The sequence below is a fragment of the Struthio camelus genome, chromosome 3 (assembly GCF_040807025.1).
Source record: "Struthio camelus isolate bStrCam1 chromosome 3, bStrCam1.hap1, whole genome shotgun sequence".
In the NCBI taxonomy this organism is placed as follows: Eukaryota; Metazoa; Chordata; class Aves; order Struthioniformes; family Struthionidae; genus Struthio; species Struthio camelus.
Window position 1 is genome coordinate 41,371,644 of NC_090944.1, and position 16,727 is coordinate 41,388,370.

General features: G+C 41.7%; 1 protein-coding gene across 3 annotated transcripts; it reads right to left on the bottom strand.

The window, feature by feature from the left end:
- Positions 1 to 724: 724 nt before the first annotated feature.
- On the bottom strand, positions 725 to 13,783 carry OGFRL1 (opioid growth factor receptor like 1). Of its 3 annotated transcripts, none has more exons than XM_068937505.1 (7): positions 13,406 to 13,783; positions 11,205 to 11,291; positions 10,583 to 10,661; positions 7,349 to 7,427; positions 7,193 to 7,259; positions 6,903 to 7,048; positions 725 to 5,397 (listed from the first exon to the last, which is right to left on the bottom strand). In XM_068937505.1, the coding sequence occupies exons 1-7, from the start codon at positions 13,691 to 13,693 to the stop codon at positions 4,632 to 4,634; spliced, it is 1,512 nt and encodes a 503-aa protein (XP_068793606.1). In that variant the 5' UTR covers positions 13,694 to 13,783; the 3' UTR covers positions 725 to 4,631. The 3 variants fall into 3 exon arrangements, with proteins under 3 accessions (XP_068793606.1, XP_068793605.1, XP_068793607.1); XM_068937504.1 differs by having other exon boundaries at positions 10,583 to 10,664; XM_068937506.1 differs by lacking the exon at positions 13,406 to 13,783 and adding an exon at positions 11,854 to 12,455 and having other exon boundaries at positions 10,583 to 10,664.
- Positions 13,784 to 16,727: the final 2,944 nt, after the last annotated feature.

Sequence of the window (16,727 nt, forward strand, 5' to 3'; positions counted from 1 at the left end):
AGTTCAAAAATGAAATAATTCATGGAGAAAAACGGGCTCACTTTATTTGTTCTTTGTTTCACACAATCTGCTGGTGGCCACTGTTGGAGGCTGGATACAAGGCTAGCTACACCTGTGGTTCTGACCCACAGTCATAGTACTTAGGATAACGTACACCATTAACATGATTTTTGTCAGTTTTATTTCATGGAGAAATTTGCATGATGTATTTACTCCCTTTTCACAAATACAGCTTTTGTCAAGGAAATTCAAAATGATAGATTATCTGTAAAAATATGGCATAATAAGAGTAATGTTTTCACTTATATATATCTCTCTTACTATAATTTATGATCAGTTTCTCATTAACATATTTATGATCATTTCTCTTTTTATGAGAATGAGCCATATTGTATCCTCAAAAAGGAAATTACTTTCAAGTTCTATAAAATGTTGATGGAGATTATTTTTTCTAGATATTGTGATATCATTTTAGGCAATAACTTACTTAAGAGGACTTACCTTTTCCCCAAATTAAATATTTTCAGAAATTGCCTACAGGAATTAGGTATGTTTCACAGATATGATCACAAAAGGCTGTTATCAGGTAGTCTGTTTATAATAGACAAACCACTCGTTCTTCTGCCCTTTGATTCCTAATATGATCTTTGTCTTTTCCCCCTGCTTCTCAGCCACTAGACAAATCATTACCATCACAACTTTCAGGAAATAAAGGTGCACAAAATTATTCAGTTAAACAGATATAAATAAATTTTATTTACAAAGAAACAAGAACTGTTTTCCATTTAAATCTATTAAACCTCTCTTGACTTACCCTACTGGATCATCCATCAAAATTATACAGAACTTATAAGGTCTGTAAACTTTCTGATTATAGTACAGGTATATGCAACTGCAGATTACTAGAATTATTTTAGAATAATTTAAGGAGGATTACACTAGTTTACATGAAATATAAATTAAGGTTACACAAATATCTAGCACATCCGCTTGCTGTAATCTTAGAGCATGATCCTGAGGAGCTGACCAAGCCATGGAACAGCTCTCAAAGGCTTGTTGCAAATGTTTTTAGCATCCTTCAGGATCACCCCTCTAATTACTAGAACTATAGACACCGAAAGCTCAGTTCTGCTCCTAGATATGTGCACGTGCATAATTGCTTTTCTTATTTGAATGGCTTACTGTGCTTACCTCCTGCGCACAAGCTTTCAGGCTCTATGCCAATGCATTCTCACGTATTGAGGCACACTTACATCCAGGATCACAGGGCACAGGGCTGTAACTAATCTTAAATATGAAGTGCTGCGTGTTTGCACGACTTGTACAATCACTTTCACTGATATACACTCTCTGCAGGATAATTAAAGTAAAATCAAATTCATAGGTGTTTCCACATGAACACTACTCCCGCTTACATCCCTCCCGTCAGAGGATACGCAGACACGCTCATTAGGAAAGAATCCCGGCATGGGAAGTTCCATTTCCTTGATATATGAATAGTTCAGATTCGAGGAGAAGGCTGAGCCAAAGCACACCGTTGTTATAAGCACACAGAAAACCCCAAATATGTAAGCGTATAGCAAGATAAAAACAGGTTTAGTAGTGAGCAAATGTCCTCAATCGCTTTGCACATCCTCAGTTTCTGAATTAATGATTAAATGTCTAATTGTTGGCATTTATGAGAATACAATCATTTCAACATACATTGTACTGTAAACCTGAAAGCCAATACTTACAAACTGCAAGCACAGGGTGCTTTAGTTGCTAAGGCCATGATTCTGTGATAAATGCATACAGTGCACCTCACAAACCTCAGTGGGATGCTACACAGCATGATTGCCCTGCAATGAATCATTCTTTTAAGCACTTGCAAAATCAGAAAAAAAAATCTCCATAAAAATAATGTCAAACCATCACATTTTACGTAGAGCAGAAAATGGTAGTTAAAGCTGAAGTGCGCTGTTGGAGTAATTCGATTGATAAAACTAAAAGCCAAATATTACAGAATACAGGAGGCCATCCAACACAAAAAAAAACCTTACTTCTCTTATCCCCGTAGTTCTTTGTATGCAATTGATATGTCACCACTACTCTCTCACTTTTAAGAAAACTGATAGAAAAATCCCGAGTTGTGGATTAAAAAAAAAAAAAAAAAAAAAAACCAAAGAATGAATACGGATATAGTTCCAAAGATCTTGACTATATTTTCAGATACACTGGCGGCTTAGAGCTGCCAGAAAAAAAATGTCATTCTTATAGTAAGTACTTAATTATGAATGGACCTCAGCAAACATACATAGGTGAAAGCTGTGTCACAATGACAGAATAACATACTGCAGAGAAATCCATTGGATGCGTATCCCAGTAACTTTCTAGTTTAAACTAAAGCCAAATTCCTCCTCATTTTTTTATTCAGTAGGCAAAAGAAAAAAGATCTCCTGAGGTCATCTATATTAAATCAAATTTCATTATAAATATAATAACACCCCTCAGCATCCCCCATTTCACTTGAGCACTATGTATTTACTTATATGTTTAACCTTAAAATAGAATGTCCATAAACTGAAGGCGCTTTAAAGCTAGCTTCCTTACGAGTTCTTCATTTGCAGAGTGTAAACTTTCCCCATGCTGTTCAAGAAATAACTATGTTAAAACAATAAATGCTATTAAGTTGGCAAGGTTAGGCACTCGAGTTTTAAAAAGTTGTAGGCAGAACATAAACTCGCTCTCCTCGTGCATATGAGTGAGGTTAGAGTTCTTTAAGTATATGGACTTTTTTTTTTAATCTCAGCATTTCCTGTGCACTTCTGCACTAAAGGTCAGCGGCAAACATGAAAGAGGGGATCCTAGTTCAAGTCCAGGGTAATCTGAGAGGCCCTCAGCACCTTTCCAGCTCTCAAGAAGTGGTGGCTGTGGGAGGATATTCTCTGGGGCATTTTGCTTTACTCTCAACTCTTGCTTGAGCAACCTGGATTACCCCTAACAAGATCCACATATGTATGTTCCTCTTCTTACAAGTCAGTGCAGGAAAAGGAAGAATGTGTTTTGCTCCTTCCCTGCCTCTTTAGAAGGGAAAATCCTGAGTCCACGGGAACCAAGATCTCAAACTGCCACTCTGCTTGACCTCAAGAGACAGAGCTACCTGGGGAGAGCAATGAATGCATGCACTACCAGAATGGCAATTAGTGAAACAGAAAAATAGAAGACATTTCATCTATGCTTTGAAAACCCTGAAGCCTCTGTTTGAGTTTTTGGAGTTTTGAGTTATAGGACTTGAATAAAATCCTGTAGCACTCTGACACGCAAGCTGCAGTCAGCTACTAGCATCATAACATTTCATTAAAAATACATTAAAGGCAGTGGATAATATATACACTTTTAAACAGAAAACATGAACAGATGTTTAAGACTATTTTAGGACTATATAAAATCTAACTTTTATCCGCATTATTTTTAATTCATATTGTATATAATTAACTTGCTCGATATAATCCTGCTTGACTGCATGGAATGAAGTCAAAAGAGGCTGTTCAGGGAAAGGAGATGACCCTTAACGGAACAAAGTTGGGAAAGCTCTTAATTGGGAAATTCCTATCCGTGCAGCTCTAGCCAGGCTAGCAGACTGGCTTTTCTCAGGTTTCAGCCTAAAATAACATTAAACATTGATCAAAATAAAATTAAACTGCCAAATACCCCCAAATAAAGAGCAATAGGAGAGAACAGACAGCTGAAATAAAACAGCAGGACTACCCTTCTCACCCAAACCAACAACAGCAGTTTCAGCATTGCAAAGACGTTACTTTTGAGCCGTTGGTGACTGACCTCCAGGGAAGAGGGTTTACAGGAACCAAACACAGCTGGGTGAGCTGTTTTAGTGCAGTTGATTAAAAGAGAGCTGTCAAACAGAGATCAAAACTAAGAGTGACCAGAAAATGGTCCCATTCGCCACCAAATCAGAAAAAGTAGCAAATGAGTCATGAGAAGAGAAGACTTGAAAAGGACTAAAAGAAGTCTAAAGTGCAACTTCCCCTGTATCCAAAGGCTGTGGGTACAGTTTCATCATAAGTTAAACTTTTATTCAATGTAAAATGATGTCCAGATCCATGGGATGTCTTGATATCCATTATTAAGTGTCTCAGACAAGGATGCTAATCTAAGGTAGAAGATGCTGTGCAAATACTGCCCTTGAATAAAAACAAAGGACTTAACTAACTTCTCCACGGAAAAACAGTACTCTCAAAATAATTTCTAGTCATTTCATAAAAGGAAACGAATACTTAACAAATGTAAAGATTCTGATGCCTCAAGAGCTCCTCATAAGTAATGTTTTTTTTAAAAATAATGGATGAATCTAATGGCAAAAAAGGATAATGTTCTTTTCTATGCAAACTGCAATCTATCTGGAAAATATAATGAATTTCTAGGCTTTGAAATTACACAACTGTTTTAAATAGCCACACTCGGTTTACATCTGATAAATGGAGGTTAAAAAAGTTATCAACTTAAGAGATGCATTCATACCCAGCAAGGTCTCCTGAACTTTCATGCTACACCAGCTGTAAGTTTCACCCAAAATGAAGGAGCAATGAAGAATTTGTTTCATTCAATATGAAACATAATGGGTTTTAACTTCAGACTCCTGATTTTATCTCATCTTTGTTTTTTGTGTTGGTCTCCCCTGAAAGCGCATCCTTATTGAGGTTGTCCTGTGGATCTGCTGATATATTATTCAAACAATTCTCACTGTCACACAAATCTTTCTCTACAGTGCCTGGATGAGTTCCACAGTCACTGTTCAGATTTTCATCATCTTTTTTGGAATGAGAAGTGTCCTCATCATTGTCTGAAGTATCATGAATTTCTTCTGATATTGAATGCTGACTAGTATCAGTATCACTGTTCTTTTCACTGTTGTTCTGTTTAACAGCATCAGAATTCATTTCTTGTTCATCCTGGTCATCTCCTTCCCCATTTTTTGTGAGTTCTACCTTTCTTTCTTCAGTTGTTTTACTAGTTGAGCTTCCACTTGTGGAGGTATTCTTAGGACCTTTCAGTTTCTTATGCTTAGAAATACAACTATTGTGAACAGAAATTGGAGATGCTGGCTTTTTACTCGTTTTGCTTCCTTCTGACTTCTGTTTTCTTGGGGGTCCCCAGATAAAATGCTCTGAAGGTGTATAATGTTGCTGGGCAAATCTCAGGAGCTTTCTCCTTTCTCTTCGGTCTCTAATAGTATACACAAAATATTCTAAAGCACTTTGCTTAATATTCGGAATGGTATCTTCCACAAGAGCTTCATGGAGAATAAATTTTACCAGGGGAGATTTGAAACTCTCATATCCAAGTTCACCAAGACTTTTCAGAATTCGAGTGATTCTCAAGTAGTTGTGTTGAGACCTTTGGGAGAAAAGAAAAGGTTGAAAAAATCCTATTGAACTAGAATATAAAAAATTCAGAGATACAGCACTAGAACTGCAATTCCTGACTTATTTGCCTCACTCAAGATGTGCACTTCAAGCTTTCGGTACTTTAATTTCTCGTAGCTGATGAAGCTTGCTTTGATAGGACATTGTGAGCGAAAATTAGTCTCTGTAAAATGAATGCTTTGAGGCCAATAGATAAAGTATCAAAGTGTCTACTGAATTTGATTTCTTCTGCTATATATATTTTTTCCCGAGAAGAAAGCATAGACGTTATACTTCACTTAAAGTCGTTTAAAAGCTGGGTGTCCAGTCTAGACTATCTACCAACACTCCTTACATAGTGAATGCCCTCTGGAGGGCAAGCCCCTTCTGTCATAAGGTACGTGTCTAAGATAAATGGAATGAACTATCTTCTGGAAGTGTTTCTGAAGTGCTCTTTCCTTCATAAAGTAAGTCTAAGTGAAAAGTAAAACTTAAATGCCTAAATTGTAGATATGTAAATTTTGGACAGCTAAAATTAGGTAAAAAATGTTGCAGCCCCTGACTTAAATCTGTGTAGCTACTCACTGGTGAGATTATAGGAATTACAATATAAAGATGGGCAGTGAGCAGTTTCCTCAAACCCTGTTTTATCTGTGGCCTCAGTCAGAGCTCACATTTTTGATTTGACTCATAGAATACCTGAGTGAAATTCATAATACATTTTTTCCATTATTCATCCAGATGTAGCCACCAGCAGTCCTACCTTAAGAAACAAGCTTGCATCTGCATGTGAGGACAAAATACTGCACAAAATCAAGCTTCAGCTCCAAGATGAGAGATATTAGAAAAGCGATCACAAAACTTGAAAAGAACTGTGATACAAAGAATCTGCATGGGACAAAACTCAGTGCAGACTTACATTCCCCCCAAAGCTGAAGAAAGTGACAGATGGTCATCCGGTGAAAGCCGGGGTAAAGTTTGGCCCAGTACATGTCCAAAGCTCTTCAGTCAAGCATTGCAGTTAAAAGTGTTAAACAGGAAATACTTCATGTTTAAGGAGAGAAAGAAATCTTGATTATTTAGCTTCCACACAGGTGTGGAGAATTTGCCTTTTCTCATAAAAGAAAAGAGAATACAAAGATAAGCCACTCTTTCCTTACAATTGAGAGGCATCACTTTGGGATCAGGTGAAAATATGTTCAGTAGGATGACAGACAAAACTAATTTGGAACTGTGATCCTCTTCAGCACCATCTGAAAGTTGTATTTTCAGGGATTTCACTGATGTTGCTTAGACTGGTAAAGGGTGAGAAGCATATCACAAAAATGTGTAAGGTGAACATACACACAGAGACACAAACCAATCATTGACTATTTCTTTTTCTCTTTTTTCCTGACAGACTTTGGAAAACGTGTCTTCCCTTTCTGTACAAGATGAAAGGCTAAAGAGATTCTATGGCAATTCTAGAGTGTCGAGTATATGTATGTCACTACTTACTCATTCAAATGCTGAAATCTTTCTTGCCAGTTAGCAGCTCGTGCTACGTTTCCAGTTTTATCAATTAGCTTTATCCCGAAAAACTCCAACATCATTTTGTAAGCCAAAAGGAATCTTCTAATTGCTTCCTTTGTTTTCTTGAATTCCTAATAAACAAAGAATGCATCTAAAATTCTAAATGGTACTAAAGCAAGTACTGTTGTATTGTATACAACAACTCAACTGTATACAATAAGCAGTAATGTATCAATATTAATCTGATGGTTTCTGTTAAACTCAATTTGTATTACCTCAATTTCATATGTAGTTAGTTCTTTAGCATAGAAGTTCAGACCTTGCTCCCTCAGTGGGAAAAGCCTGTTAAAAGAGGAAGTGCGCAGCTCTCAGTATATGAGCACTTAATCAAATTAATGTTTTAGAAGAGAAATAAGTAATAAGTGACCAACCACTGTATATAAGTGTGGTTATGTTCCAGTTTTTCATAGTCTCCTTTCCATTTGTTTAGGACTTCTTCAATATAAACCCCTGCATAAAAATAATTTGAAAACTGTTAGGTAGCCATCAAAAACAGCTTTCAGCTACATCAAGAAAGTACACGCCAAGCTAACATAATGGTAGAATACATACTTTAATTCTATTTCACATTCTGTAATAAGGACTATTATAGACATAAATTAGTTTTCATTTAAAATGAATGTAGCTACTAAAACTTATATAAAAGCAGGAGATTTATCATATTTTAATTTAAAAAAAAAAAAAAGGCTAAAACTGAGTTACTTACCAGCTGAGGGTATGTGACCCCTGTAAAATATACTTTCCAAGAAGTCCTCATGTCCTAGACTTCTTTATCATGCTGATACAACTGACAAACCACTTCAGTAAAATATAGTGCCACAAATCATCTGCCATTACTTTAATATGACAAACCTGTACATATATCTCGTCTTTGTAGAATAAACACTAATAAATCTTCCATTTCAGAAATCTCTCCAGCTCAGAATGATATTAAGATCTAGAAATCTTTTGCAATTAGCTGTGGCTAGCAGTCCTGAGGCTACTTGCAGGAGTTTGACCTCGTGTGCCCCATTTCATGCTAAACAAATGAGAATCGCAACTTTCATTAGTCTTAAAAAAAGTTGTGAAGTTCAATCAGTTCCTCTTGGAAAGAAAGGGTGATAGAAAAAGAGGACAAAGTACACATAAAAGGAAATTAATCATTTTTTGTACTGAGGCTGTGCCCTTCAACTTTAGTCATGGACCTGGGAACCTCTTTTCTAGGCACTGCACAAATACGTAATATACCCAAAAGGATGTTCCTTGTTCCAAATGTTCCACATTCTCACTCCATGAATGAACACTCAGTGTTAGCCTACTTCTTCTTTGAAACTACCAGGAGTTTTACCACTGTATCATGGCCTCTCTCAAAGTCAAATAGCACAGGACTGGCCTAAAAAACCCAAAGCCCCCATTTTCTTAATTTCTAAAACAGTCTCCCACTATATATGAAGTCTTACTCTCTCTCTCAGTGAAAATTTCTACTTGGGTCCCAATAGGAAGGGAGACCTCATTTTAAGCATTGCTTCATTTGCTGCTTTTCTTCAGGAAATGAAGAAAGCAGCCAGTCAATGGGGTTGCTAAGAACATGGGGTTTCCAGTGCAGACAAGGCTGGAAATCACTAAGAGGACTTCATGCCATTACCACACTGTATCCAAATTTCACAGTAATTACATTTCAAACATTAGAAGATTTGCCACTGAATTCCAGGGAGGGGAGAGAGAGGCCAGCTCTGAGCGAGAACCATGCTCTAATCTGTAGGCCGTGAAAGTAAACTTCAGATCCAGTATTGTACTAGAAATGCCTTTTTTTTTCAGAGCATTCACCAGTATTTCACTCCATAATGTAGCACCTTAGACTCCCCCTGAACACTGTCAAAGTTTCACGGTGTTAGGTCAAGGCGATGGCTGTTCTTTCCCATTCTCAAAAATCTAGGCATAGCCAGAGTTCACAACCATCAACGCTTCAGCCTCCAGGGCCTATAAGCTACTGTTGACACCACGACCATGATTTGCTCCTAAAATTTCGCCTTCCTCTAGCTTCCATGACTATCTTCTCTTCTGGATAATCCTCTGGAATTGCTCCTTCACTCTGTCCTCTAAAGGATCTTCCTCAAACCTTCTTTGTCTTTCAGTTTCAGGTTCACTTGGTCCTCAGTGCCCTTCTCTTTCTCTCTAATTGTGTTGTCTGTGTAACATCTCATGAATCTGTTATCTCTGTGCTGGTAATTCACAGATCTAACTCTTCCTCTAACCAAGCTAAAAGCATGGCCTTCAGAAGCTGCCTATGGATGTCCAGACAAAGCTCAACATGACTAAAATAAAGGTCTTATCCTTCTTTCATGCAATCTAACTTTTTTTCTCAGTTATTGAGGATATTATCACTATCTTGCCTACAAACACCTTCCACCTTCCACCTTTCAGGCTATATTTACATGTCTGCATCCTTCTACATATCGTTCTTTCCCACCCAGCTTTCCATCAGGATTCTGACATTCTGCATCTCAGCATCCTTTTTTCTGATCTTGAGAAGTGAAAATTCTGCCACACTTATCTCTGCCCCAAATGCTGCTGCTAAGAAACTGTTTCTAGACTACTTCTTCTTTATATTGCCTTTTCTTTGCATTCTTCCATTGTGATGCCCTTTTCTGCAACATCAAACAAAAACTACATGCCTTCACTTTCAAAGTCTTTTGTGACCTGCCCCTTCCTACCTTACCTGAACCTTTTACTGCTACAGGATTGATTCCTGCCTCTCATCAGCCCTCAACGGCTGCCTCCAACTTTCACTTCTTACATATTGAAACACGCGCTTTTGGATTTCCTCCTATGCTGCTCTAATGCTGAGAGGCTCTCACCGCAAACCACCTTCAAAGTAACCTCATTATGGATCTTTCAAAAAATCTCAGAAGCTCATTTTCTGCCTGCAAAATTTTTTGACAATGGCTAAGCTCTCACGTCATTCTACCCAATACTTCTTTGCTGTCTCATTCTGCTTCCCCATCTGTCTGCCGTCTTCTTTTCTGTCACACTTTGACTGCAAACTCTCTAGAGCAAAGTTTGCATCTTTCAATCCATTCTGTGTTTGTGCAGAGCCTAGCTTATGTGATTCCTGCTCCATAAACAGAACCACTAGGGACTTTGGTTATTATAATAACAATAATAATATCATTTCTCACACATGAGGAAGTGGCAACACATTCGTTATCCCTTACACAGGGCTAGGAATAAAGCCCTGATCCTTGATGCTGCCTTTTCAAGCAGCAAGAGTTTGTGGAGTGTAGTGGAACAACTTTGTCTTTTTTTAATAAAAGGAAGTACGCCCATCATAAGTTAACAGTACAGGCAGTGCCCAAAACTACATCATGCTGAAAATGTATGAGAATAGTATCACTACTGAAAACTTCCTCTCAAGATCAGGAGACAACTTTGGTTTAAACATAACCTGCTTCTGTGTTATCCACGGTGTCGTCAACATGCTATTTCAATACGGCACATTTAAGTCATACAATATAAAACTATGCACTGCTAGTTCATTAGTGCTGTAATTAACACACTAGTTTTACCTGTTACTATTATTAGCGAGCATTCTTCTGTTATTGCTATTACTGTTACAGACTACTTACCATCAGGTTTAAAGGGGATTTTATTTTTGTAAAAGCGGAGATTGCACAAGTCATTTTGATATCGAAGATCTTTAAAGTTCTGCTGAAAGAAATAAAACAGGATATTATCAACCATGGAGTGGTACTTGGCTCTTTGAATAATCTGAGCACAAAAAAAAATCAGAATTTTAAGAAAACTTGAAGCTACTCAGAATTACTCAGGTACTTAAAGATTCAGCCCAATAAAAATTGTTTGCAAGCTCCTTCTGGCTGCTACCTTCTCCTACAAAGATAGAGGTAGGGCAGCAAGCATTGCAGGACCTTGACGTTAGTCTCAAGGAATTTCTGTGAGACAGATAATAAAAAGACGTTCAGACTATATCCACCTTCTCCGATGCTCAAGGTGCAAGCTTTTTTCTGAGCTCCTGATACTACTTCCAGGCTGACATAACTCATGGTGTGAAGGAATTGTACATCTGGCCTGAAATCTGTTGCACTAATTTCACTCCTCTCCCATTGGCATATCTTGGTTTCTGAGTCTTCTCATTTCTCATATATATTAAGCAACATAAAAGTGTACAAATTTTTGGGTTGTGTACTGTTCTCTGCTAACAAGAGAATTTAAACTATAAAATATTCTTACTGGATACTGGTGTCGGTACTTGTATAAATCTCTTGCTGCATAGAAACTTCTCTTTGGCTTGGCTGTAAGCTCAGTTGCATCACCACTCTGAAATATTCAAAAAGTAGATAAGAGCCATAGGTAAACACGCTAACTACTGAATTTGTGTAACATTAAAATAATTATTTTTCATAAGGGGTTTCAACAATGCAAACATCTAGAACATTTTTGGACCTTTTTTTTCAAAAATTTGAAGTCTCCCTGCTGAATACTTAACGCTACATACTTTAATCCTAAATAAAAATGAACAAACAAGCAAGAACTATAAACTATGAAATATGACTGATCCTTTCATTGAGTTTGCATTCAATTTGAATCAACAGGTTGATCGGCATTACCAAAAGTAAAACTTTGAAATGACATAGAAAGTGGTAATACAAGATGAAGTAAGTAACTGAACACGAAAATGCAGAGACGCTATTCATTTTAAACAGGAAGTCATGCTATTTGCAAACCTGTGGCATGTGTAATTGCTACCACTGCATCCTGTGCAAGAAAGTGAACAGTCCCAGACAAGCCAATTTGCATTCCTAACACTTTCTTGAACCATTTTCTATTGCTTTTTTTTTTTTTTTTTTAGAACTTAAATTTAAATCCTAGTGAGAAGTACCTCTAAACCCCTAAGGAAAGCTTGCATAGGAGAAAATTTGTCTTCTATAAAAACTTGTACTGGACCCCAGCTGCTTGGAAGCTATGACCTGAAGCAACTAGAGCCCATCAAGGTCAACGGAAATAATCCCATTGACTTCAGAGAGCACTTGAAAAAGCTACATCTATTTAAGAAAAACAGAAGAAGAAGCACCGGTGTACAGAGACTCAAGTGTGCCACTAACCACTCCATTTTTCCCTTTATAGCTCTACTGTAAAAACAAGTTTATATTTTTTAATATGGAAAAATAAGTCACTACTTTAAAATCAAAGGTCAAATGAGAAAAAAAAATATTTAATTCCATTCCTTGCAATATCCATGGGATAGCTTAAAGTCAAGCCTAACAAAGGAAAGGTCCCTGGTGACTGCACCAGGCATTTGCCTTTATTATTGCCCATCCCCTCGTCAATGAATCTTATCAACAGTGCATTAAAGACAAACTGGCACCTGTTTCCATGCAGCGTTTTGCCTAACTAACTTTGACCACAGCAACAGACAAAACCCGCTCATTTGAACAAGGAATTCCCTCCGACAATCAGTCATCAGGCCTTAGCTGTCTGATCAGGTATCATGTAGAAGAGGAAAAAAGCTTATTCGTACCTGATTTTGCACAATGGCAGTTTCTGAACTATATCTAAATGTAACACAGCTAAGAGGCTAAGAGAAAGGCCAAGCCTATCCATCCTACATTCAACTCTAACTCCAACAAAATCACCGGCAAAGCAACGCTTTGCTTCTTCGGAGCCAGTATTTTCTACAGGTTCCTGAAAGGCAGAACCTGCCTCTAAAAGCTCCTGACCCCAGACCCAGTGAGGAAGTCACAAACGTGGTGCGCATGACCCACAGTTCAGTGCTTTAAACAGCAGAACTAGCAGGACCGGTTCGAGACCACATTTAACCCGGTATTTCAAAGTTTCCAACAAACTCTCCGCTGGCGAGGGCGGCAGCAGGCGTCGCAGTGCCCGTCCCACCCCGTGCAGCCGAGGGGCCGCGGGCAGCAGCACCGAGCGTCCCACCTGCCGCGCCACCCGCGGAGGGGCCTGCCGTGAAATCTGGCGGCCTCTTCTCCGGGGCTAAAAGGCTCCTGGCAGCTTTAATGATGATTTTCCTCGCCGGCTCCTCGGCCCCGGCCCCTGGCCGGCGGGAGGCGGATCCGCACAGGCGGTAGAGAAGGGCTTTTTGGGTTTGCCCGTACAAAGCCCCACAAGTTTGCCTCGCCCGGACCCGAGTGCTTTCGCTTCGTGCTCAGGCCGCCTCCGCGCCGCCGGGGCGGCGGCAGCAGCGCCCGCCCCGGCGCATCCCGCCCCGGCGCATCCCGCCCCGGCGCATCCCGGCGCGCCGCGCTGCCTCCGCTCGCCGCGCCGCGCACACGCCACAGCGCAGGCTGCAAAAGCGGAAAGCGCCGCGGTGCCCACGGGGCTCCCCGCGGATACCACCCCCCAGCCCGCCCCGCCCGCGCCCCTTCCTCCTCCGGGGGGGCCGCGGCCCGTGGGGAGGCCGGTGCTGGCGGTACCTGCTCGGGGCTGGTGGCGTCTGCCTCCGCCCTCTCCCCCTCGTCCTGCTGCTGCTGCTGCTGCTGCTGCTGGGGGGGCTGCTCGGGCCGGCAGCCGGCGGCGGGCGGCGGCGGCGGCGGCTCGGGCGGCTCTTCCCCGCCTCCGGCGGCGGTGCCCACCCCCTGCGGCCGCCGCGGCTCGCCGCCGGGCTGGGGCGGCTCGGGCTCGGAGTCGGTGTCCCAGGTGGAGTCGCAGTCCTCCACCGTGGTGGGCTCCTTGAAGCTGACGCCGCTCAGCAGGCCGCCCATCGGGCAGGGCCGGCGGCGGTGCCCGGCGCGGGGGCCGAGGGCAGGGAGCGGCCGGCGGCTGCCTAGGGCTGCGGCATGGCCGGGCGGCGGGCGGAGAGAGGCGCGGGGCGGAGCTGAGCGGGAGGCTCCGGGATTTCCACAGGAAACGCGCCCGCCCCCCGCTCCTCCGCCCTCCCCCGGCGCGGCGGGAGCGGGAGGGCGGCGGCGGCGGGCGCGCACGGGGCCGCCGGCGCCTCCGCCTCGCCCAGTCTCTCGGGCGTCACCGCCGGTCCCGGTGGCAGAGGTCCGCGGAGGCGGGGGGACGGCACGGGTGCCGGGCAGCCGCGGAGGAGAGGGCGGAGAGCTGCTGGTGGAGGTGCGCTGTGGGGATTTCCCCTTAGAAACGCAAGCCGGGATGTTGGGCAAAGAGGATGTTTTGCTAGGCGGCCAGAGAGGGTAACTCCCCCCCCCCACCCACCCAACCCCGGGCTGTGGTCTGGGAAGGAGATGCACGTTTTGCGACAAAACGGTTCTGTCACTAGCAGTGGCCAAGCAGAGGCTGCCTGCTAAATACGGGAAGGCTTGCAGTGGGTGGCCCTCAAGGAGCGTACGGAGGCCAGGGGAGAAAGGGCTGGAGGAGACGATGTTGTGGTACCCAGCTAGGTTCACCTGAACCTAAAATCCCAGGTAGTCGGGAGATAAAACCGACATAACAATCGAGGACAGCGAGTTTTGCGTTTGACTAGGGCATGTCTGCTGGACAGAAGCACTGCCTTGGGTAGAAGAGCAGAGGAGACGAAGGCTCATGTTGTTCCAATGGCAGCTCTCACCCTCATGATTAGAAAAGTGTTCTTCGTCTCTGATTGGAATTATCAGGCTTCAATTTACACTCCCAGGATTCTGCTTTTTTCTCTCAAGACAGCCCTTCGGTGTCCAATATATCAACCGCACTAAAACCATTTTAGCTTTTAACAACCTCAAACAGGTTGAGGTTTTTCAGCCTCTCACTGTAAATTACCTTCTGCATTCTCTCGGTCATTTTTGTGCCTCTTTTCTGCTGCTTCTTCAATATTTCAGCATTCTCTTAAAGTGCAGATACCAAAATTATGATGAGATTTCAGTTTCAGGATCATCAGTGTTAGATCCAAAATCATCTACATATATATTCATAGTGTTTTTACACATACTCTGTCTTCAGGTACATTTTGAGTATATGGGCTATACATACTGTACAAGGACAGCAAATTACTGGCGATACCCTGGTTGTCAGGCCTTGTTTCAGGAACGTTTTACAGTTGCAGTTCACCTAAAGGCACCTATGGCTGCATGGCTGAACTACAGGGACCTGTCTTAGCAGTTCAGTCCACCTCGGGAACCCAGGCCTCTGCTACTGTATTCCTCCCCAAAAAAGCTGTTTGGCAAATACAAAACTGTTTAACTGTTTAGTCTGGAGAAGAGAAGGCTCGGGGGGATCTTACCAATGTGTATAAATATCTGGTGGAAAGATGCAAAGAAGACAGAGCCATATACTCAGTGATGTCTGGTGACAGGATGAGAGACAACAACACACACTGAAACACAGGAAATTTTATCTACACATGAGAAAACACTTCTTCACTGTGAGGCTGGCTGAACACTGGAACAGGATGCCCAGAGAGGTTGTGGAGTTTTTGTCCTTGGAGATATTCAGAACCCAACTGGACATGGTCCTGGGCAACCTGCTCTAGGTGACCCTGCTTGAGCGGGGGGGGAGGGGGTTGGACCAGATGAACTCTAAAGGTCCCTTGCAACCTCAACCATTCTGTGATGCTGTGAAAAAGGTTCTTCTCTTCACAGAGGCTAACAAGACGACTTGTTCTGCCTCTCCAACCTTTGTCATCATCATGTCATCTCCTGCTTTCCTCAGAAGCAAGCTCCTCCTAGTCAGTCTAATAGCAAACCTGGTGGTCCCAGACAAGACCCCCCTCCCCAACATTCAGTTCAAGCCCTTCCTGCCTCTATTTTTGCCCCAGTACTGGAGGTGTACCCCCTTCCACAATAATGGTTCGAACAATAGGATGATCGTGATTGTTCGTCCATCTTGTCCACTCTCCTATTTTTGGAAATGGTCAGTTAGGGATACCTAATGAAAGATTTAAGAAACAGGACGTTTACTGAACAATCTTTACCCTGACATATCTTGCCAGCTTATGAAAAATCAAAGATTTAGAAACTTGCAGAGCAAAAAAGGTGGCATCTGAATCTTCATTTTAATAGCCTCCAGAGGACCTGTCATCCATGAATTTGTCTAATCTCCTTTTTGTATCACTTTTATATATACACTTTTGACCTCTGTTATCTAGAGGTCATCTAGAGGAACTCTCAAATTAGAACCTGAACTGACTGTCAGTGTGGCACTTTACAACAGGGCAGTGGCACCAATGATGCAACCCTTCAAAATATTTCAAATATCCTTCCAAATTACTTCTTTTTTAATTGGAGTCAGCTTTCATGCAATTGATTTTTGTCCATTAGCTTATCATCGGACACTGGCTAGTTCCTAAGTGAGTTTGCTCAGGAAAGGACAATTGAACAGCTCTTGTGTAAATTAACATCCAGCAAGACTAGCTAGTCAGTCAGAGATGGGGCATCCAGCTTGTGTCTGCTCAGACCTGGTTGCACTATGGTGCATCTAAATGAGGAAGGAAGGATTCCTTCCCTGAATGAGTCATTTGCTATTTCTGTCCTGAATTACTCACAACTGTCTCTCAGCTGCCCAGAAGGAAGTGGGTTGGAGTTTTTGAGATGAGAATATTCAAAGCTCTGAATGTGGTGGGGCAGGTCCGTACTTTCCCAGATGTGTACATTTTTCCTATGAAAAATGTTTGTCCTTTATAGTTGCAGCTTTTTACTGGCTCTGGTTGTGAACTAGAGGCAATCAGGATTCATGCAGAAGTTTTGTCACCTTACATAGCTTCCTAGGGTAATATCTGAGAACTTCAACAGATCCCCACAAAGCAGATCTTTTTTAAAAATAAAAGAATTAATATGAGTTATCTCAGGCATTGGTAGTCGT